At 41.2% G+C, this 24,853-nt stretch overlaps 1 protein-coding gene across 1 annotated transcript in view; it reads left to right on the forward strand.

The window, feature by feature from the left end:
- LOC109915748 (collagen alpha-1(XXVI) chain-like) overlaps nt 1-22,317 on the forward strand; it is a 96,079-nt gene extending 73,762 nt beyond the window's left edge. Inside the window, exon 4 of the mRNA XM_048612673.1 lies at nt 22,234-22,317. Within this exon, the coding sequence (XP_048468630.1) occupies nt 22,234-22,247 (14 nt within the window). The 3' untranslated portion in view covers nt 22,248-22,317. The remainder of the gene's footprint in view (nt 1-22,233) is intronic.
- The last annotated feature ends 2,536 nt before the right edge of the window (nt 22,318-24,853 follow it).

Here is a 24,853-nt window from a genome sequence, read left to right on the forward strand (position 1 = left end):
TTACTCAATTTACTTCTCCAGTCATTTTATTTTCTTGGCTGTAGTAATCCACTTTTAAAAATATTGCATGTTGATATTAAAAGTTTATATGTCCATAAGTACTTTGGGCTTCTGATCCATTGTCATTGACAAATATGAGGTATTATTTAATCCTGTCTGATTGCTGATTACCAAGCCTGATATAATGTGTTCCCTGGTTGGTTCCAGAATGCACTCTTCAAAGAAACTATCCCAAATACCTTCTATGAACTCATTCCTCAATCTACTTTTGCTGATTTGTTTCATCCAAACTGTAAGAAGGTTAAAATTACCTGTGATTACTGCAGTGTATTTTACAGCCCCATTCCTTTATTTAGCTTTGTCCTACAGTGTAGCCACTGTTAGGAATACTCTCACCTAGGAATTCTGTCCTTTCCCATTTCTTAACTCCACCCAAACTAATTCCACATCTCAATCTTCCAAGACAAGATCATTTCTCACTACTAATATTGATTCCATCCTTCATTAATAAAGATAGGCCACTTCCTTGTCCTTTCTGTCTACCCTTCCAAAATATAAAAGGTATTTGAATATTTAGTTCCCCATCTCGGTCACCTTGCAAACATGTGTCTCTAATGGGATATCATATCATACTCAATGATTTCTATGCCATCAATTCATCTGTCTTGTTATAAAAGCTGTGTGCATTCAAATAAAGAGACCTTAATTCTGTCTCTTGACAATATTCTTCGTAGTCTGTCCCCAGCTGCTAGTGCACTTTTACAATTGTATGCTATGCCCCTTCCTATCACACTCTGGACATCATTACTCATTTTGCTATCCTGAATTATTGCCTTCTCCTTTCCTTTTAAAATCTCCCCTCACACAAACCCTCCTGCACCCTAAAATATTTAACTTAAAGCTTTTTCTACTGATCCAATTATACAATTCACGAGGACAACTAGATGAAATAGATCAGGTGAAAACCATCTTAGAGGTACAGCTAGGTGCAGAGCTGGATGAACACAGCAAGCCAAGCAGCATCATAGGAGCAGAAAGGCTGACATTTCGGGCCTAGACCCTTCTTTCCCCAGAACTGATGCCAGTGTCCTATGTATTTAGATCCATTCTGCAACAGCAATGCTTCAGCTACTCATTCAGCTCTCTGATCACAGAGATTTTCTATACTCAACTGATCAGAGATTTTAATACACACCTCTGGAGCAGGTGGGACATGAACCCAGGTCTCCTGGCCTAGAGGTAGGGTCACTACCATTTCACCATAAGAGCCCAACTATCTGATCGTATTACCCTACACCAATTTGCTTGTTGCTTTTCCCAACCCCTCCCCTCCGGTCCCCTAACTTACCTGCCTCCGTACCCCATAGTGCCTTGGACAGTTTGCTCAATGACCTTCCAGTTCTTACGCTCATCTGCATAGTCTACAAAAACCTCCCATCTGATGGACGAGTGCAAGGACTGAGGCTACTCTAATGTCACCTTCTGGGTCCTTTTATCTACCCCATTCACAGTCACATCTTTCTGTCTCTGACCATGGCCCAAATCAAAGGTAACTAGCTGAAGAGTTGAGACGGTTTCCTGCCTTGGTTCAAACTTTGTAAAAAGAGCTGAATTCCAGAGGAGAGGCAAGAGTGACCGCACTTGACATCAAGGCTGTATTTGACCGGGTGTGGCATCAAGGAACCCTAGCAAAACTGGAATCAATAGGTATCGGGGAGCAAACTCGCCACTGGCACATAGAAAGATGGTTTGTTGGAGGTCAGTCATCTCAGCTCCAGGACATCTCTGCAGGAGTTTCACAGAGTAGTGCCCTAGGCCCAACCATCCTCGCTGCTTCATCGATGACTTTCCCTGCATCACAAGTTTAGAAGTAGAGATGTTCACCGATGATTGCACAATATTCAGCACCATTCACGACTCCTCAGATACTGAAGCAGTCAATTTTCAAATGCAACAAGATCTGGACCATATCCAAGCTTGGGCTGTCAAGTGGCAAGTGACATTTGCACCACATGCCAGGCTATGACCATTAACAATAAGAGACAATCTAACCATTGCCCATTGACATTCAATGGTGTTACCATCACTGAATTCCCCCACTATCAATGTCGTGGACATTACCATTGACCAGAAACTCAACTGGACTCACCACATAAACTGGGAATACTGCGGTGAGTAACTCACCTCCTGACTTCCTAAAGCTTGTCCATCATCTACAAGGCACAAGTCAGGAGTGTGATGGAATACTCCCCACTTGCGTGGATGAGTGCAGCCCCAACAACACCCAAGAAGCTTGACACCATCCAGGACAAAGAGGCCCGCTTGATTGACACCACATCCACAAGCATCCACTCCCTCTACCACTGGCACTCAGTAGCAGCAGTGTGTGCCGTCCACAAGATGCACTGCGGAAATTCACCGAAGATAATCAGGCAGGACCTTCCAAACCCATGACCACTAACATCCAGAGGGCAGCAGATACATGGGAACACCATCTCCAAGCAATTCACCATCCTGACTTGGAAATATATCACTGTTCCCTCCGTGTCACTGGGTCAAAATCCTATAATTTCCTTCCTAATGACATTGTGGATCAACCTGCAGTGTGTAGTCTGCAGTGGTTCAAGAAGGCAGCTCACCAGCACCTTCTCAAGGGCATCTTGGAATGGGCAATAAATGCTGGCCAGCCAGCGACGCCCACATCCCACCAATAAATTGAATAAAAATGACTAGGTCGTGTTGGGTCTGGCTATTTTCAAGATGAAAGCTGGAGATGCTTGTTATACCAACATTCTACTTTAGTTCATAATATCTCAAAGCAGAGCAGGCCGAAAGGGCTGAATGACCTACTCTTACTCCTATTGTCTATGAAGCAAAGCACTGGAACAGAAGGCTACAGATCAATGTATTTTTTTTATCTCTGAGTTTAGCCTGATGAAGTTTTAACATAGTGGAGTTAATGACAAAGGGTGTCCAGTCCTTCAATTGTGAGCAACTAGATTTAAATCATTGAAAATGATTTAAAACAAAACTGGACTGAACTATTCACTGGTGCATGTTAGTCTGTTTCTTAGTAAATGAGTTATTGGTTGAGGTGAATGTTTTTAGGAATGTGCCTCAGTGCTTCAAAACGGGAGCACAGCAGAAGAGTTCTCCTGAGTGATGCAGTTGGTATAATTTCATAATTCTCACATGGGGATGTGGTCAGTACTGTTGGGGAGAGCTGACAAGGCAAACAAAGTCTGAACTGGTGGAGTGGATGGCGAGAAATATAAATGCCAAGTGTTATTTGGCGGAACCCACCAAGTATAAGTTTCCCCCATTTTAGTTGCTGGGCTAGACAATTCCCACAAGATTTTGTTGATGTAGTTAACAGAAACAATCTGAAAGTCAGCTCTACATGTTCCCTAATCAGGCAGCTTTTGAAACGATTTGTCTTTCTCCCAAGCAACAGGTAGATACTTCCCAGTCGGAGGTCCTGTCCATTTGCTTTCTTCCAAATGTTGTCACTGGCTAGGACAATTGCAGAAATACCTTCACAAATGTTTAAATATCACTTTGTTGCATTTGAAGCTGCAGGTCGCTGCAGTATTCCGTTGAGCAGGGACAGCACCCAGCATCTCAGATAATCTAATGAGTATCCAAACACCTCCTGATCACCCACTGACTGTCCAAAACCCTAATACTGACCCTCCCTCACCCACTGCCTGTCCAACCCCCTTCCAGTGTCTATCCAAGACCATAACTCTGACCCTCTCTCACCAACTAACTGTCCAAACCCCCTAACACTCCCTCACCCACTGCCTGTCCAACCCCCCTAACACTGACCCCCCCTCCCTCACTGCCTGTCCAACGCCCCCCAACACTGACCGTCCCTCACCCACTGCCTGTCCAACCCCCCTAACACTGACCCTCCCTCACTCACTGCCTGTTCAACCCCGCTAACACTGACCCTCCCTCACCTACTGACTATCCAATCCTCTACCATCGACTGTCCGGGCTATGTATTTGCAAAGTGATTTGTCAATGAGGTACTATTTCTCCTGCCCATTCGCTATTCACATGACAATTTTGGCAAACACCTGGAACTGTGAGAGAGTCTGGTTTCTAAACGCAAAGTGAGTTTTGTTACTTGTCCATTTTAACTTGGGCTGGTGCCCATTACAGCGATTGCTGCTGACGCTGGATGGAAGCTCAGAGTCAGTCATGGGATGACAGAGGGTAGTGAATCACAGCAGTTGGATTTGCCTCAAAGATGGCCAAGATTGGCACCTGAGAAGCTAGTCCTCTGTCTTAGGGAGATTCAACTCTTCCCAGGTACAGGTGTCTGACACAGGTATCAATTTTGATAGAAACATTGATAAAATTTAACACGCTTCAAATAATGGAAATCTTTTTTAAAAAATACTAAAATCCCTCATCATTGCTCCTGAGGCCAGAAGATAATCTCTGTAGATTACTGAGATCCTCACTGGGGTCATTCTGGTCTAACTCTTGTCAGTTTGTGTTCCTTTACAATGGGACTTTGTTATGTGTGGGGCTCAGGTGTGGGAATAAAGCTGAGGCATTGGTTTGGCATATGTTTCCCAAGATACCATCTTCATCAAGCCTTTAAACCACGGTTAGATGCAGGCACCTGGAGAGTTGTTGAACATTTAACTGTCATCTAAAAATCATTAGTGAGGCTGCATGAGATTTTGGGGCCAGTGCTTCAGTCCCAGTAGTTTGGGAGGACACACAGTAATCATGTTGATTTGAATTGTTATGTAAAGAGATATACACCATTTCATGGCCAAAGCTGATGGAGCTGTGATAAGGACCTCAGAAACACTGTGGGACTCTTGGTCGAGACTTCACCAACATTCAACTACTGTTAATTTTGTGTGTTTGTGTCCTCCATGTGCCCAGTGTAACTGGATATAAGGAATCCACATTTACAACCACATCAAAATTGGGCCTAATCTATACTTGAGTGCTGAACCTGCAGGTTTCAGGTTTTACATCCCCAGGAAGTTCTATGTCCAGTTATGTGTAGAAATCATACAGGGGTGACTTATTGCTCAGCACCTGTTTAGGGCCACCCCTCTTGTAAAGTTACTGGCAGAATGCTTACCCGGTGAATTTCCCGGGAGAATACAGCACGGGGTGCTGAATGGATGGTGTGACTCTCTCTTTCAAACTGACATGGCATATTTAGATTCTGTGAAGAAAGTTTGACTGGCTTGACTACCTATTGACCTTAAATGCTAACTTTTTGTGATTTATGCACTACGAGCCCGTCTGGGCTACAGCTTTCTGCAGTCTTTTCTCATTTAAATAATACGCAGTTCTTCTATTCTTCCTGCCAAAGTGCATACCCCACATTATATTCCATGTGTCACTTTTTTTTTTCACTCACTTATCCAGTTTATATCCCTCTTCAGGCTCTTTGGGTCATCCTTGTTTTCTGCCTTTCCACCTAATTTCATGTCAGTTGCAGACTTGGCAATAGTACATTCACTTTCCTCATCCAAAACATTGATATATATTCCAAATAATTGTGGCCCCAGCACTGATCCTTGTGGCTCTCTGCTAGTTGTAGGTTGCCCCCCTGAAAATGTCCCCTTTGTCCAACACTCTGTCTTCTGTTATTTTACGATCCAGTTAGATTGGTGTCCTCCTATGTTGGTGTGTATTGAAACGAGGGAGATTTGGTTGTGCCATTTTGCTGTGAGTTGGTGTTCATGTATCCTGGTGGTGAGTTTCCTGCCCGTCTGTCCTATGTAGTGTTTCTCACAGTTGCTGCATGGTATTTTATATATCACATTTGCCCTGGTCATTATTGGTATAGGGTCTTTCATCTTTGAGAATAATTGGCGAAGTGTAGCTGTTGGTACGCTCCAACATAGAAGAACATCAATTTTACTGGGACAAAATTACAGCACTAGGACAAACAAAACAAAGACAAGCATGAGAATTCCTGGAGGCCTGGTTTTCAACCACCAATGCAATTAACAAACATGTTGAAATAGACCACAACTCCATACCACTCCGGTACAAAACCGGAAACAAGACTACCCACCATTACAGACGGGCCATATAAATTCAGAGCGGGACAGAACAACAGCGCTTCAATGGAGGCTACATAGCACTGACGATATCACCTAGAAGGGAGATGAAACGGTTGCATGAAAACCAGTCAACTTGGTGAACCAACCAACAACTCTAATCGCAACCTGAGCTACAGACCTTCATTGAAACATTAAAGAGAAGAAAGCGTTTGGCACACTTGCCTTCATTGGTGTGTGCACTGAGTATAGGAGTTGGGACGTCATGTTGCGGCTATACAGTACATTGGTGAGGCCATTTTTGGAGTATTGTGTTCAATTCTGGATCTACACAAAAGATGTTGTGAAACTTGAAAGAGTGCGGAAAAGATTTACAAGGATTTTGCTGGGATTAGAGGATTTGAGCTACAGGGATAGGCTGTAAAGGCTGGAGCCTTTTTTCCTAGAGTGTCATTGGCTGAGGGGTGAATTTATAGAGGTTTATAAAATCATGAGGGGCATGGATAGGGTGAATAATCAAGGGTCTTAGGGTAGAGAAGGCCAAAACTAGATGGCATAGGTTTAAGGTGAGAGGGGGGAAATATAAAAGAGATTTAAGGGGCAACTTTTTCATGTACAGGGTGGTGTCAGAGGAAGTGGCAGAGGCTGGTACAATTACAAAATTTAAAAGGCATCTGGATGAATAAGAAGGGTTTAGAGGGATATGGGCCAAATGCTGGCAAATGGGACTAGATTAATTTAGGATATCTGGTTGGAATGGATGAGTTGCACCAAAGGGTCTGTTTCCATGCTGTTTCACTCTATAACTACCCTATTAACCTGTCCTGCCACTTTCAGGGATCTGTGGAAAAGCATCTCAAGAGCCCACTGTTCCTCTTAACCTTCGAGTGTGCTGCCATGCATTGCGTACTCCCTTGTCTTGTTTCCTCTTATAAAGTGTATCACCTCACACTTGTATCAGGGTTAAATTCCATCTGTCACTAATCTGCCCACCTGACCATTTTGTTTATATCCTCACTGTCAACCTAATACCTTCCTCTCCACTGTCAACCATCCAGCTGATCCTTGTGTTATCCACTCACTTACTTATCATCCCTCCCACATTCTCATCTACATCATTTATGAACATCACAAACAATAAGTGACACAGCACTGATCCCTGGTACAGCAGTGCAGACCAAGCTCCAGTCTCAAACAGCCTTCTACCACCACCCTCTCTCTCCTGTCACTAAGCCAATTTTAGATCCATCTTACCAAATTACCCTGCAAACCATGAGCCTTCTTCAGTTTCCCATGTGTGACTTTGTCAAAGGCCTTGCTGAATCCATATAAGCTACCCTCATCCAACACTTGGTCACCATCTTGCAAGATTCCATCAGAATTGTTAGGTACATCATTTCACTGACAAAGCCATGCTCACTATCCTGATCAAACCTTGCCTGTCTAAATGGAGATTAATTTTGTCCTTCAGAATTTTCTCCAGAAGTTTCCTTACCACTGATGTTAGACTGGCTGGTCTCCAGTTCCCTAGTCTATCTCTCCCACCTTCTTGTAAAGTGGAACCACATTACTTGTCCTCCAGTCCTCTGGCACCTCCCCTGTGGCCAGAGAAGAATTAAATATTTAGGTTGGGGCCCCTGTAATTTCCTCCCTCATCTTCCACTGCAGCCTGGGGTACATCTGGAGCTGGAGACTTGTCCATTTTTAAATCTGCTAAATCCGGCAATACCTCCTCACTTCTTCTGTATTGGTGCCAGTGGCCCAGGAACCGAAACCTATTTCTCTTCAACAAATCTCTGAGCCAAGCACTCATAAATCTTGAATGTTTACCCTAGTCCAATGAGCTGAAGCTCCTCAAGTCACAGATGCGTAACTGTCTAGCTTAGACCATTTTTGTAATGCAGGTCACTATGTGGTCACGCATTTAGTCAGAAAATGGCCATGTGTTCTTTGAATGGAATTTATATATTTTAACATTGTCACATGAGATTGCTTGAGAATAGGGAGAAGTATTTTAATTGTGACAGGATTAGCTGGGATGAGTTAAATTAACTGCCTGCTATATTGAACTCATTGAATATTGAGTGGGGTGCGTAGCAGGTAACTGATACAACACCACAGAGTTAATCAAATTATCAAGATAGTTTGTGATGTGAACACTAGGTATTCCAGCAACTGAGTTGGAGACAGTGCTTAATAGAGGTGCAAAATACCTCCTCCACAGACAGGAACCTACAACAAGGTTGGAAAGATGGTGAATTATTTCAATGAAGAGAGGCTGCAGCAATTGCAGGCCAGAGGGACAAACACACAGAACTCTGGAGAAATTCAGCAGCTCTGTGGAGAGAGATACAGAGTTAATATTTTGTGTCTGGTATAACTCTTCTTTAGAACAAAAGAAGATGACAGTGGAATATACATGTCCTGGTGCATGGATGACATAGAATTAGCCTGGAAGTGCAGCAGATGATTAGGAAGGCAAATAGGATGTTGGCATTGCTTGCAAGGGTAATAGATTCAAAAATAGAAAGTGTTGCTACAACTGTACAGGGAATCAGTTCACAACTGGAGTACTGTGTACAGTTTTGATTTCCTTAATTAAGAAAGGACATTTGCCAGCTGAAATAGCTCTGTTGGGAGAGCGTTAGACTGAAGATCTAAAGGTCTCTGGTTCACTCCTGGGTTTTGGCAAAAATAAGGGATGGCACGGTGTCTCAGTGGTTAGCACTGCTGCTTCACAGCGCCAGGGACCAAGGTTCAAATCCCACTACAATCTAGTGTTGCAGCTACAGAGGAGGTGCAGAAAAAGATCAGCTTTAATATATGAGAGGTTCATTCATAAGTCTGATAACAGCGGGGAAGAAGCTGTTCTTGAATCTGTTGGTATGTGTTTTTAAACTTCTGCCCAATGGAAGAGGGTGGAAGAGAGTATAAGTGGGGTGGGAGGGGTCTTTGATTATGTTGGCTGCTTTCCTGAGGCAGCAGCAGTTATAGACAGAGTCAATAGATGGAAGGCTGGTTTGTGTGATGGACTGGAGTGTATTCACAACTCTCTATGATTTCTTGCGGCCTTTCAAAGTGTGATGCATCTGGATAGAATGCTTTCTATGGTGCATCTGTAAAAATTGGTAAGAGCCATTGTGAACATGCCAAGTTTCCTTAGCCTTCTGAGGAATTGGAGACATTGTTGTGCTTTCTGACTGTACTGTTGACGTGGCTGGACCAGGACAGATTGTGGCGATATTTACTCCTAGGAACTTGAAACTCATGACCATCTCCACCTCAACACCTTTGATGCAGACAGGGGCATGTCCTCCACTCTGCTGCCTAAAGTTGATGACCAGCTCCTTCATTTTGTTGACATTGAGGGAGATATTGTTGACTTTACACCATTCCACTAATTACAAGAACCCTCAGGCCTCCATAACATCAGCAGCTCTGTATGGGATACCATGTGGGGCAAAGGTTGGGTGCATGGAAGGAGCATGTCTGGAGTTTTGGAGTGGGGTTGTGATAGGGGGTGAGTGAAGATGTTTGGGAGGGGTTGGTGTGTGTGTGGGGGGCAGGGGGCAGCTGTGGTGAGAGCTACTATTGCGGTGGGGAAATGTTTAGGCTGAGGGGTGTACTTTTGGATGGGAGTGGTTTTGGGGAGGTGATTTGGTTGTGGTGGGGGGGTGGTTTCTGATGGATGTGGGAGACCTGGCCTGATGGGATGGTCAGGAAGAACCAATTAATGAACCAGTTGGGTTCTTTTTTTTTGACTAATAACAAGTAAGATTTTGCAACATTGCAATCCTCTCTTTAGTTCTCCAATTGGGAATGAAGCATAAACTTGCTGTTGCAGCAGAGTAATTGCAAAAACAATGGACTTTTTCTTTCGTTTCAGTCAGTTCCTTGGTACAAGCCACAATCTGGTAGTGTTCTGTGGGTAGTCCCTGTGGTTTCAGAAAGAGTCCGTGAGTGACTGTGTGATGATGATGTCTCTTTAAAATGCTATTTTGTCCTGGGTTTTTTTTTGAAGAGAGGTTGTAAGGCAGAGGTACAGAATTGGCTACTTGAAGACAACTTAAGTAAACAACTTGTGAGGCCTTTAGGTTTTTTTTAAAAGTTGGAACAATTGAGGGAGCCTGAATGGGTGTGGCCAGCTCTCTCAGATCCAGATTTCGGGGATTTAGTTTTTTTCAGTAACATCAGAAACATTTGGGGTCTCAAAAGAGTTGGAAGCTTCAGTGTATGTCTCTTGGCTGCTACTCTCTTTGAATTTTCTCTTGATGTTTCTTCCTCCTGGATTGGAGAACTGAATGTAAGAATCTGTGTCTGTATTTGCCTTTTTGCCAGAGGGTGTGATTGTGGGATGGTACTATATTGGAGCAGTTAATTAGTAATAGATACTGTATCTATTATTGGGTGGAGTTTTCTAATTGTTATTTTAAATTCCTTTGTCTTTTGTTTGTGTTTAACTCTGGTGTTTAAATAAATTATGTTTTGCTTAATGTCGAGTTGTTTGACCAGTCGCATTGCATCTGGAACATGGCACTTCACATCTACCTTTAAAATCAGAAAAAGTTAGGGTCTAGGCTACCTTCTTAAGATATTTTGAGGGGGTCTGGTCTGGTCCATAACAATTGACTGACCACAACTTTAGGTGGCACTATCTGCCTGCAGGTCCCTACAAAACACTGAGCCATCTGAAACCAACCCAACCTTCGTTAGAACACGTCCATCTTTCTGAACATTTGTTTTGACAGCTTGTATTAACTGGACTATAACACAAAACAGACATTTAATCATCTCTGAATTTAGACACGACTGTTCACATCATTGTGTTTGAAATAGATCTCATGCTTAAACACGGTACAATGTTAGCTGGAAGGCAAGCTGTGCTGTAAGTTAGGGGATTACTGTCAAGTGTGGGATTGAATTTCCCTTGTGTGACATTCAGGAAGGTTTTAGCAGGCTCTCTCTGAAGATGTTGTATTCAGCTGTATTTTTCATCTTTCACTTTATTTTTCTTTGTGTTCTGGTGATCTGATTCTCCGCGTATCATATGCAACAGCTGAGAGGGTAGGCTGTTTCAGACAGTGAACTCCACCATGTCTGTGATCCCCCTCAAGGATTTGGCACAAAGTGAGATTTGAGTAAAATCGGTTGGACCTAACATTTTCCATTCCTATTTTACTTCTTCTTCCACCCTCCCCCACAAAGATGCAATCACTCTTGTTTTTACAGATTAATCCATCCAGAAACCAGGCCAAGACCTAAAGCAATTCACAATGACAGTAACTTGACTGATGAACAGGATTCTGTGTCCCCACCGAGGTGAAGTCAACTCTTTTTGATAAACTCATTCCTGACCACATCTACCATGTGTGCAGTTAACATCTTATAATCTAGGCTCAGATCGTCTAAACAGGTTTTCATTCTGAACCTCGTCTGATCTGGTTGGGGGAAGGGGAGGGGGGAGTAAGCTGCTCCTAGGCAGTGGTTTCTCAACCTTTCAGAGCAATGCTTTTATCCCTGAGCTGATTGATAGGCGTGAAGGTATGATGACTTTTTAAACTTTATTCATAAGATGTGGATGTCGCTGTCTGGACCAGCATTTATTGTACGTTCTCAGTTACTCCTGAGATGGTGGTGATGAGCTAGCTTCTTGAACCATTGCAGTCCATATGCTGTAGGTAGACCCACTATGCCCTTAGGGAGGGAATTCCAGGATTTTGACCCAGTCACAGCGAAGGAACGGTGATGTATTTCTGAGTCAGGATGGTGACTGGCTTGGAGGGGACTTGCATGTGTAATTTGCAATTTCATCAATTGCAAGTCCATCAAAACGTGGCTGAATGGTTCCAACACAGAAATCCTAGATGGAGGTTTTATTTCTGCATTATTTAACATGGTGGATCAGCTCATTAGGCTGCTACTAAGAAAGGCCTCATTATTATATTCTTGGGGTCTGCTAGACTCCAGCAAAAATTTCAGATAATGAGACCAAACAGCCTTCTGTTTAGGTTACCCCCTCAGCCTCTATTGGCTGAGCCAGGGGTGATAGAACTATACAATGTTGATAAAATGTCAGGAATTTTCTCCTGCAGCAATTCAGTCTCACTGACCTCAGCAGGCTCCTTCGAGACTATTGGCGATGCAATTGTTGAGGGGCAGGTCAAGCCTGTCCACAGGTAAAATGGGGATGATTCCCACAGTCACTGGTCCTGATTCCAGATGCCCCTTGTGTAGGGAGATGGGCACGCTTCCTCTTCAGTCCTCTTTACCAAATACTTGCTGGTGGGTAGGTCATCCCTTTCCCCAGCAGCAGCTGATTGGCTCCTGGTATCTCTCACTATCCCGATAGGCTTGCCCGTCTCACCCTGGGAAATATAGCCACCCTTCCTTTCAATACAAAATCCTGGTTACTCTCAGGGATTTGTTTAACTCATCCACACCCTCGGGAGTGTCTTTATAGCGATTTACAGCTACAGTCAGAGCCATCACCTGCTCTGCTCTCTAACTGACTCCCATCTTCTGTGAGGAGTATATGCTCCCAAAATAAATCCCACTGGTTTTTCCCATGTAACCAGCATTTGGCTTGGATACAGCCTCCCTTTTAGCAATTAAAGCACACGGGCTTCTTGGACTCACTATTCATCTCAGTACCACCCTTTCTGCCCTGGGCAGGATTCCCAATGTTTCTCTCTATTGCGTTGGGGTTCAATTTTCTGTCACACTGTCTACCCAATCCTTTCCAATTGGTAGGAGGTGATAGGAAAAGGTCTTTTCTGATGCAGGGCTTTTTGAATTTGGTCATAATCATAATCCAGAATGACTGCCTATCTGGTCCCTGTTAGTCTCTGCTCCTCTAGGTGTATTCCCATGGGGAAAATTTATGGAGGTTTTAAATTCCTTAGAGAATTATATCATGGAGATTTTCTTAAGAGGTTTTTGTCTTGGGTGTCCATACCCACAATTCCAAAGCAAGCTTCTTAAGTGTTTCAAATTCCAGGTAGGATTGGTTAAGGTAGTTCCTGAGGGAATGCAATTTCCAACGGTATATCTCTGGCATTAACTGGTACACACTTCATATAGTCCTTCCTGCTGCTTTAAATCAGTAGCAATCTCCCTGGCAAGACGGAGTAAACTTTGTAAGCTGTTCCTGAAAGCTTACTCCACAGTGATAAGCACCTGCCATGCCAACAGCTTGAAAGAAATAAAGGTTTCAACTTCTGCTTCACCAAGCATGGGGATTAAATAAGCTAATAGTTTGCCTCAGCCTTCATGTCTGAGCTTGTGGTATCTTCAAGGGAGACAACAAGATTCCTGTCCCTCAGCTTGAGTTGTTTTAGTTTAAGCTCCCTTTTCTTCTCTCTATCCTGAAGCTTTCTCTCTTTGTGCTCTTTCCCCTATCTCTGCCTCTCTCTCACTCTTTCTCTTAGAATTTTAAGCAAATGAAACTTCTGTTGCTCCAGTTTTAATCTCTCGATTGCGACTCTATCCATTTCATTTTCCACAATTTCCGCCTGGAATTTGTCGGCCTCTCTTTTTTAAACTTTGCGTTTTCTGGCTCTCAGGCAAAATTCTACTTGCAGGTGCTATGCTAAATCTGTTTAAGGGGCAGAATGTTTAAATCCTTAAAAGTAACTTCCTCCAATTGTCTTTGACATTTCTGTACATTAGTCGCACAGACTCTAGAAAATATCTATGCAGTTTTAAAAATGAGTTTCAAAGGAATAATTTATTTTCCCCATCCTAATTTGTTTCTTTCATCCATGGGTAATATTCTGTACATCAACCACAAATTTATTTACAATCAGAGTCCCCAGTTGGTTACGTTCCAGACGGGATACCCCAAGTGTTTATACTCCCAGGTGGGGAGTGGTGATCCAGCCCCCTCTTTAATGCAACTTTTCTCTTCTCTTGGTTGATCACAACAAAGTACATTTAAAAGGAATCCCTTCCCTCATGGATATCTTCTCCGATCCAAATGTATTTATGTTTTTGACATTGCAAAATTAACCAGGCTTTCTTGAGTTAAAAATGGATGTTTATGAGCTGCCAAACATAAAATACACACAGACACACGTACTAAAATGCATGTACACTGAAACGTGCGCACACACTTAAATGCACGCGCTCTCCGAAACAAACACACTGAAACACCACTATTTCTGAAAAACACATGCATCAGAACCATGCGCACACGCACTCGGAAACACGTTCACAGTCTTGGAAACACTCACATTGAGACGCTCCCACTCTCCCTGACACACACACACACTCTCTGAAACATACACACACACTGTTACACACACACTGTTGCACACAGACACCCCTTCCTTTGATATATAACTGACAAACCATTTGATGCCCATCTCTTCGTCTTGTAGTGAAACAGCGTACACACCGATGTCAGTGACATCTGACAGTTTGGCTTTGTATAATTCAGCAAAGCTAAAACTGATGCAGTTGTCATCACAGCTTTCATGCTTACAAACAGCATTTGAATTTTCTACCTGTCTTCAACAAAGCTGTTAAAAGTACAATGACTGTGGTGTTGTTCAGGATAAACATGTGACAAAATCTACTCATGCAAAAATAACACAAAATTTCACATTTTGTCTGAGGGAAAATCCAACATAGGCCTTATTTTCCCTTCTCTGGGTGCTACATGACCTTGTCCCATAGTGTGGCCCAAACAAGTCACTCCTGCTTTGGCAAAATCATTCTTAGCCAGATTTATGACCAAATTGGCACCGAGAAGCTGATCAAACAGTTCTGTCAAATGATGTAAATATTCTTTCTGTGTTTGGTTAAAAACAAATTACATGATTGGTTCATCATTGGAACATTGCAACATGACTTTTCATGGAAAAAGTCCATCTGGTGTTAGAAAAGCTGATATTTCTTTGGCTCTATCTGCCAATGGAACTAGCAAGTATCCTTTTAGTAAGCCTATTAGTGTGATAAATTATGCATATCCAATTCATTTAATCCAGTCTACCAGTTTCAGAATAGGATACAAGTCAATTTTTGTTACTAATTGAAGCAAAATAATGAGGATGTTGAAAATTTGAAATGAGTACTGAGAATGCTGGAGAAATTTAGTCCATCTGGCAACAACTGTGGAGAGAAATAGAGTTGATGTTTCAAGTCCGATATGAATGTTCTTTAGAACTGAAGTTACCATGTTGACTTTTTGATAATCAATACAGAATCATTGGGACCCATCCAATTTTTGACAACATCATGTTAGATGACTTCCATCTACTATGATTTAAGGGTTCAATAATGTCATTATCTATCATGAACTTAATCTTTACCCTCATCTGAGCTAATCTCACTTGATTAAGTCTGCAAGGTTGTTGATTTATGGATAATGTAGACACCACCTTGGCCTCATAAACAGCAAAAACAGTTTTTCCTCACTTATTCCCGCAAATTGATTCATAATTTGTAACAGGATTTTTAAGTAACCTCAATAATTTTCTGGAGGATGAAATGTGATGCTATCTAACCCTTCAAGGACCTCTATGTCATCCAATCAGATTGCTGGAGGGTTTCAATTTCTGTTACGTTGCCAGATTATTCTGATATATCAATGTCATTCCTTAATTCTTTCAATACTGTAAGTACACTTTTCTCCTGGCCACAATCCCCCTCATAATATGTCTTTAATGTGTTGACATCTGACACGCAACAGAATTTTGGACATTGGCTTTCTATCTTCTCCAGTTTTCATTGTTTGGTGAACACCCTTCATTTATTTTTAGCCAATTTCTTTCTGAAATTCAAAACAAAAGCTGGAATCATAGTTTGGCTTATTAATTTTTCTTTAATAAACTTAAATGCTCCCCTTACCTCATGTCCATATATTAGTTTAAAAGGCGTGAATCATGTGGATTCATTAGGAGCATCCCTAATGACCAATTTAAAAAATAGGAATTCCTTCATCCAGATGTTAGAGTATTATTGGCAAAAAGCTCCAATCATGGTCTTTAAAGTTTGGTGTCATCTTTCCAATGCATTGAGATAATTGGGGATAAGCAGAAGAAGTAAATTGTGTTAATTGGTCAACATTTCTTTGAATATTTACATACAATTTAAACCATGATCCAATTGTATTTGTTTGTGTAATCCATACCTTGTTAAATAAGTTGAACTAACATTTTCACTAGCACTTTGGCAGTGATTTTTCCCGAAGACACTGCTTCAGGAAGTCTTGTTCAAACATCCATCTTTGTTAAAAGATATTCCCATGCCTTGTTTTAGGAAGGGGTCCTATACAATCTATTAAGACCCTGCTAAACAGTTCTTCAAAGGCTGATACTGGAATTGAAGGCACAGGTTTAATTGGTTTAATTGAGGGTTGGGGTTTCCCTACTTCCTGACATATATGGCACATCTTGCAAAATTTTAACCAGTGTTATCTTATTAACCTGGGTGACCTGCCATTGGAATTTCATGACCACTTGTAACATCTCATTAGAATACTCCAATGGAACAACCACCAGATGGACGCAGTCCATTCCTTATTGACTGGTATTTAAGGTGGTCTCCATCTCTCCATTGAGACTTTGTTTTTCAAGTAATAATGTACAGGTACTGAATCAGAAAAATACCTGAGTAGGCTATTTTTGGTATAATTCCTTCAGCTCCAAATCTGTTTGCTGAATTTCTGTTAAAGGAGATAGACTAAACATCACAACCTCATTCTTTTCACCATATTCTGTTTATGTTAAATTTTCAAAAAATTGTACCCAATAACTGAATTTTGAAACCATCTCCCTGTTTCATGGATTTCTTCTCTTCCTGAATAATTCTATGGACTTGAGATCTAGTCACAACACTGTCAGGAAACAACCCAGCACGTTGATCCTGTAACATTTCAGTTTCTTTTACCTCCACTGGTTGTTCCACTACCCTCCATGAGGCCAATGCTCTTTGAATCTCCCAGGTCATTTCCCAAAATAAAGTCAATTCTTTATATAGGAATTTGTTGCAGCACTCCCAGTACAACTTCACCATTTACCAAGTCAGTGTTACAGTGTTATTGACACTCTGTGTAATGAATCTAGATTGTAACTACCATGAATACCTCCAATTAATGTTTTCTCCTCTTTCAAGTACTCTGGAAGACAAACAGCACCAGCCAGCATATCCTTCTTGGTTTCACTTCCTTGATTCGAAGTGTAAGGGAATACTTTCTATTTTAAGATAAAATGCTCAATCTTCAGCAGTCTGATTCTTCTTGACAATATGCAACAAAGAATTTCCATTCCTCCCCTGAGCCATCTTTCTGTTCTTAGTCCATTCTAACAAAATATTTTTTCTTTGTACCACCAATATGCTTCTATGGCCTATATCCTTTCCTGATACTGTCTTTTCTGAAGATGCCCAAGGCATTCCTACTACTGCAATTAGTCTCCCATTTAACTTCCAGAAATTGGCTTTAGTATGTCCAGGCTTATTCCAGTAGAACTATGGTAATTCCTTCATATCATTTATTGATTCTAAACTTTCTCCTTTATTACATTGGCACCCTTCTATCAATTCTCTAAACCTAGTCCCTCTTCCATATGCAGATTTTCTATTCCTCCAATTTTCTTATACGATCATTTCCCAACTTGTAATTGTCTGTGTGAGGTATCATGGGTATCTGCCAGGATAAGTTTGCTGGAATACTATTTCTGAATTCTTCTGTGATGATAATTTCCTTTATGTTTTCAATTCTTTTCTGTAGCTTGTGTGATCTAAACCACTCATCCCTCACCATTTTTTTTATCCCTTGGAATTTCTACAGATGTTTGATTCATTTTCTTTTTCTTGTAGTCCAAATTTCAATTGATAAGCTTCAGGCACTTGTTCAGGAGCATTGAGTATTGCCTTTTTAACAGTTTCGTACTCTACTGATTGTTTTTCTGTTAAACTGGTGTACACAGTCATAACTGTACCTGTCAAAATACTCTAACATTAAAATCGAACCTTCTTTCATAGATAATACCTCCTCCTTTCTTCTTTACTCTGAGTTTTTCTTTGGCTAACTTTATGGAATTTGAATTTTAATAATTCCATTTCCCTTTGTTTTTATTTCTCCTCACTTTCCATCTATCTCTTTTTCCTCCATTTCTGTTCAAATTATGTTAATTTTATGTCCCTTTCCACTGTTCTCTGCTTTTTCGCCTCACTTTCCATCTTTAATTTTTTATAGAGCTGGTATGTGGGTATGGAGCTAGAGTCATATACAATCCTGACTGGAATAAGTTTCCTTCCAGTGAGTTTAAGTTGCAGTAAGTTTTACTTTTTCTCAATTTCCATTATCCTGTTTGTCTTCTAGCTCTTCCATTTCTGGCTGTAATGTAGTTAATTCCAGCTGTGACATTTCAATTTCACATTTCCCTCCTTTTATTTCAAAATGGTGGATATAATCACTTCAAGGATCTATTCCTTATGAGATCCAACTTTTTACTTGCTAACTCTTTCAGTTTAGTTTTAGTCAAAAATATCAAATAATCCACTGTTATCCCTTCCATTTCCCAAAAATCTCTGAGCAATATCCAAAGCCATCATCAAATTCTATGCATTGAATTCACCATAATGCAACTGTTTTATGTCCCCATGACTGGTACTTTAAAAAGAGACACAAATCTCTCCCAAATCCAGTGAAGGTAAATCCCACTAAGCCCCCAGTTGTGATGGACAAGTCAGATCCCAGACTGAAATCTGGCCAGATAGGTCACATTTTGTTTCATTTATTTAATGAGGTGGTCTTCCATTGAATCACAAGCATGCAATACAGCAGATTTGTTTTAATAATAAAACAGAAGTTTGTTATGCAACAAAAGTGATAGAATCAAATAAACCAAGCTATTTACAGATAACACAATTTGAAAGAATTTTAAACACAGTAACTATACAATCGCAGCTATCTCATCACTATCGCTTTACAGTTCTCAAATATCAGAGTGAATTTGTTTCTCTATCGCAGCTATTGGTTTAACTTAACTGTTTCTTGCAATTCCCTTCTTCAAATTTGGTAATTTATTCTTTGATTCGTCACACAACTGAGCTTAGACTTCCTCAACTTCAAATAATCTCTTCAGGTTTCTAACCAAACACTTCTAGTCTAGAACTTTTAAATTAAAATCCTTACATTTAGGTAACTATTTCTCAACAGTTCCAAGGTACTCCTTTCTTCAGGAGAAACTGTTTCACTTATTTAAATTATACCTCTGCAAACTCAGAAACAACAGCTTTCCAAGCTATAGGTTATTGTCCTAAATGAAAAAAACCCTGATCCTTCTAATCAGAAAGCAGGCAAATCCTCCTCCGTGTTTACTCTGTCTGCTCATCAAACTCGCTCACTGCAAACAAATTCCTGTTATCACCCCAGGGACTCCCTCTCGGAGGTTAAAACATCATGTGTCCAGAAATACGAGGAATTTAATTGTTAAACACTTTCATACACATGCCAATCCCTACATTCTTATTCAAAATCCAATCTCTAAACCAAATGAGATTTAAATATATATATAAAGCGCACATTTTACATCACAGTTGCTACAGGTCAGCTTGGGGCTAGAACTCACCCCATACAGACTACTGACAGGCTCAAAATTTCACCTCCTGTGCAATTAATTCCCCCTGCCTACTATATTTCCCCTTCCCAAAGGAACAAATAAAAGTAGGAAACAAATTAAGCATCTGACAGTGTCAGGATTGAATTAAAGCTAAAGATTCTTAATGATGGAATTTAGAGGAGAAAGGTAGAAAACGAAAAACAGAGAATTGAATTATCTTTTTTGTCACGTACTCAAATGGGTAGAGTGAAATGTTTACAGTCGCCACATTACAGCGCCATCTTAGGTACAAAGGTACCAAGGTGCTGATACTTCAGATCTGTAGAAGGGGATCTATACAAGGGGAACAATAATTGTTCAATGCTTTGTTAATTAAAGGAACAAACTCAGCGTTAGAATAGGCCATGGTGATGCACTCTGTGTCTAAGCTGAGAGGCAATAAAGATTCTGCCACTGCATTAGGAATACATTACAGTGGACCAGGGGAGGAGGTTCAAGAAAGAATTAAACAGAGTCAGCCACACTTGATTTTGTAACAGAAGGTCAAAGCATTGAAGTGCCACTGAAATTTGTTACCATCAAAATACTCGTCTTGTAAACTCTCATCTAGATTTGGCTTCGTAGCTGTGATGTTCCGGTGTGTTTTCAATGAATAGTTTTTATAGAGAAGGAAGTTTATGGACACAATCAGGGAGCCTCAGTCTGATTAGAATGAAGAATTTCAACTTTATTGATGAACTGTGCTCAGAAATGGTTTCCATTTCTTTACAATGTCTGCAGCTTCCCTGAGCCTGCAGCTCTGAAGTAAGGCAGTGTTTCCCATTAACCCATAAGATGCTCAAATCGAGCTCACCTTCACTCTGTCCCATGTGGATAGCCTCAGCCTGTAGTTGTGGTGTTGTAAATGTGGGTTTTTGTTGTACATAGACAAGTCACAGACAGTGAATTGGAATGGATGCAAAACATCTGGTGGGACCGTTGCATGGGTAAACACCAGTAGTTTTCTCAATTAGATCAAAAAGCAGAAAGAACAGTAAACAACTTCCTTCTAATTAAAAGGAGGAAATAGTGAGCAATTAACTGATGATGTGCGATTTGGAAATAGTTCAGAAGATAATAGGAGCACAGATCAAAGGGGATTTTCAGTTTAAAATTAACTTGCTATTTATATTTATCGGAAAGCAGGGCTTTTTGGGCACGGAAGACATGACAGATGGGAGATCCAGCTGTAGGCTGGGTGATGGTGTGTACATACATATTTACAGGACCAGTTTTGATGAGCCCATTTCAAAATTAAAATAACTGTAATCTTACAATAATAGGATTACATTGGCTACAAATATTACATCAGCACTCTCCAAAATACTGGGAAACAGGAGAAAAATCAGGTTTTTCTGATCACACACTGCTTCATCTTATGAGTGTTAGATTCAGCAGAACCATTTAATTTTTTTATTTACTTGTGGAGTGTAGGCGTAGCTGGCTGGCCAGCATTTATTACCTGTCCCCCGTTGCCCTCGAGAAGATGATGATAAGTTGCCTTTTTGAACTGCTGCAGTCCACATGTCGTGGGTTGACTCTCAATGCCCTTAGGGAGGGAATTCCAGGATTTTGACCCAGCGACAGTAAAGGAACGGCGATATATTTCCAAATCAGGGTGGTGAGTGGTTTGGAGGGGAACTTGCAGGTTGTGCTGTTCCCATATATCTGCTGTCCTTGTCCTTCTAGATGGAAATGGTTGTGGGTTTGGAAAGTGCTTTCGAAGGATCTTTAGTGAATTTCTGCAGTGCCTCTTGTGGATGGTACACACTGCTGCTACTGAGTGTGGGTGGAGGGAGTGGATGCTTGTGGATGTGATCCCAATCAAACGGGCTGCTTTGTCCTGGATGGCGACAAGCTTCTTGAGTGTTGTTGGAGCTGTACCCATCCAGGTAAGAGCGAAGTATTCCATCATTCTCCTGACTTTTTATATTCATTCATGGGATGAGGGCATTGCCGTCCAGGCCCACATTTATAGCCCAAGTGTAGTGGCCCAGAGGGCAGTTAGGAGTCAACCACATTGCCATGGGTCTGGAGTCCCATGTAGGCCAGACCGGGTAAGGATAGCAGACTTTCTTCCCTGGAGGTCATTAGTAAACTGGATGGATTTTTTTTGACAATGGATTCATGATCATCTTAATTCCAGATTTTTTTGTTCTTTAATTGAATTCAAAATTCCACCATCTGGTTGTAGCAGGATTTGAACCTATGCCCTGGGAACATTACCTAGGTCTCTGGATTAACAGTCCAGCAATAATATCACTAGGCCATCTTGTGCCCTGTAGATAGTGGACAGGCTTTGGGGATCAGGAGGTGAGTTACTCACAGCAGTATTCCTAGTCTCAAACCTGCTCTTGTAGTCTGAGGCACAGAAATTCTAATTTTTCTGATTTAAAGGTTATAGTAATATAGTTTATTACAGGAGCAGTAATCCTGAGAAAGTGAAATTGAAATCTCATTGGGGCAGTAAAGAATGTGAGTTCAGTATAAAACATATTAAAATGTTAAGACAGAAAAGGAGTCTATGAAGCTGAGGGATTGTCATAAAATCTCAACTTGATGCTCTGTTCTCCTTACAGGAAGGAAACGTTAGGATTGTATGTGACTTCAATCCCACACCCACAGACCAAATATCTAAAATGTTAAAATTAGATAAGGAGACTGGATTGTAGCAGCTTTCCAGCAACAGCAACATTCTGACAATGAATACCAAAAGATCATTGGATTGAATTTTGAATTATGATTCCCAAAATCTTGGACACTCAGATTGAAGAAATAGAATTCAGTTTATTCAATCATTATAAACCAGTGTCGCTATCTGGAGTAGTAATTTGTTGTCATGTATGATCTCTATACAACATAAAAACATATTTGAATTTCTAGTGAGTGGAAGAATCATACTACAAGATTCTGAGTTTAAGACTCTTAGTGGAGCAAACAAATTCGAAGGAACATTGACTATATACAATCTAAGCCTTACATCTCGATAACAATGCTAATTAAATGACCCCACCACTGCATTCCATCATGAAATTAAACAGTTTGCAATATAACCAATCATACAGCCCACATTCCTAACATTTGCTGAGAGATTTAGGATGAACAGTTCATAGACACTTAGCACAGCTGCTCTTATCAGTGTCCACAGTGAAGATCTTGCACCTTCCACCCAGTAAGACCGTCTGAGATGCCCTTGATTAGCTTTTTGAGTGTTAACAACCGAGTTGAGAGTGCTGTGGGTCAGAATTCAAGACAGGTCTATGAAACGTTCATTCCACCAATTTACCTGAAGTAAAGCAGACAGTGAGAAAACAATAATTCTAGATGGGTAAAATTTCAACATTTAAAAGATATTTGGATAGGAATGGTTTAGAGGGATATGGGCCATACACAAAAGTGGGACTGGCGCGGTTTGGGAAACCTGGTTGGCATGGACGAGTTGGGCTGAAGGGCCTGTTTCCGTGCAGTACGCCTCTATGATTGTACAGTGAGTGTTGGACAGTGGAGTGAGAGCTCTGTAGAGTGAATGCACAAACAGTGGATTGAGTCCTGTGCACAGCGAGTTTACAGAGACTTTTGGAAAGAGCTGTGTAGATTAAGTGTAGGGGAGTGGGGTGTCGGCTGTGTATGATGATCCTTGAGGAGCAGAGTGAGGTTTGTTTATCGGGTGTAAGATGAGGGCAATGTTCTGAATGTAGGGGCGTGGGATGAGAGTTGTGCACAGCAAGTGTAATGGTGTCAGGTGAGGGCTGCGTATAGTGAGTGTAAGGGAGTGTGGTGATCACTCTACATACTGTCATGATTCACTTGGCAAATTACCCTGATACTCAAGTCCAGCTACTCCCAGCGTTAACCCAGAAATTAAAAATGTCATCAAAATTCCCAAGGTCCCCAATTTTTCTGCCCAGTGAACTCAGGATAACAGAAATTACTAGCCAGGTGCCTGTACTTAACACAAAACTTCTATTAATCACAAATAAACCAGTTTGAACCTCAAACAAAGTATGAATTATGATCTTCAAAGTACAAACTTCTGATTCTCTTGCTTAAAACCATTCAAATCCTACACACATATTCAGACACAGGCAAAGAAAAACAATGCTATGCTGCAGCAAAATAAACAGTGAGGAAACACAGTTGAATAGCACCAGTCCACAGGATTCAGTGAGGTATCTTTTTGCTTCTTCTGATCACCAATCTTCTTCATTCAATGTTCCTCAGTTTCTCGCTGAAGACACAGTGCGATTTGCACACCTTTTGTTACTTCTCTGCAAGGAGAGAGGCAATTTTTTTTTAGAACCTGGAGGCTTTCTACCCTCTGTATTGTTCACACCCAGGCTGTCCACCTGCCCAGAGCCAATGCGAGAGTTGGGTCAGGAGGACTCGGTATGACACCACATGATTCTTTCTGAATGAAAGCTCAATTAACAGACCATCTCTGGGTATAACTGCCCTGAACACACATTGACAGTGCCAATTAGTCCAGAAATCTTCTCTCACTGCTTGAACAAGGCAACAGTATCAAAGCAATTCACAAGTTCTAGTAACTTGTTTTCCGATAACAGCATCTCCTTCCATAGTTTCTTTGGTTTCAAGCAGTCTCCTTTTCCTATGTTGCTCCACAATCCAAAACTAAATTTTAAAAAAGTGGTCTTTACAGGATGTGGGGATGCTAGAGGATGTAAATGATACCCCATTGCAGGTTACACTAAGATGCTCACAGACAATTGCTACATTTATGTGGAGGAAGGTTACAGAAAGCTGCAAGTGAATAGTTGCTTGTCCTTTGTGCACTCAGTCAGTTCAATGTGCAGAATCCTGAAGAGGGTAGGATAACTACAATCTTGCAGCTCCTGTCTGCACGTAGCACTGCATACCACAAACTGAGCGCTGAGTTCTAGACCTGAATTCCTGTGGATCCCATTCAGTTGCTGTTTCAGTTTTGAACGCAAGATGAAGAGCACGCTGAGACCCATCAAATACTCATGTAGAGACTGATGAATGACAGTGAACACAGGATCATGTGGCTGAGTGAGAAGTCCCTGGGAAACTGGTAATTGATCAATTTCAACCTAGCAAACTGTCTACAAGCTGACTATAGTCAGCAGCCAGAGCCCTGTCTATTTATCACATTTCAGAGGAAAATCTCCTGGAAGTTTACAATCCTCTGTATCTTGGAGAGAAGGCATCTCTTGGAAG

This window comes from Rhincodon typus, chromosome 26 (genome assembly GCF_021869965.1).
Source record: "Rhincodon typus isolate 14 chromosome 26, sRhiTyp1.1, whole genome shotgun sequence".
Lineage (NCBI taxonomy): Eukaryota > Metazoa > Chordata > Chondrichthyes > Orectolobiformes > Rhincodontidae > Rhincodon > Rhincodon typus.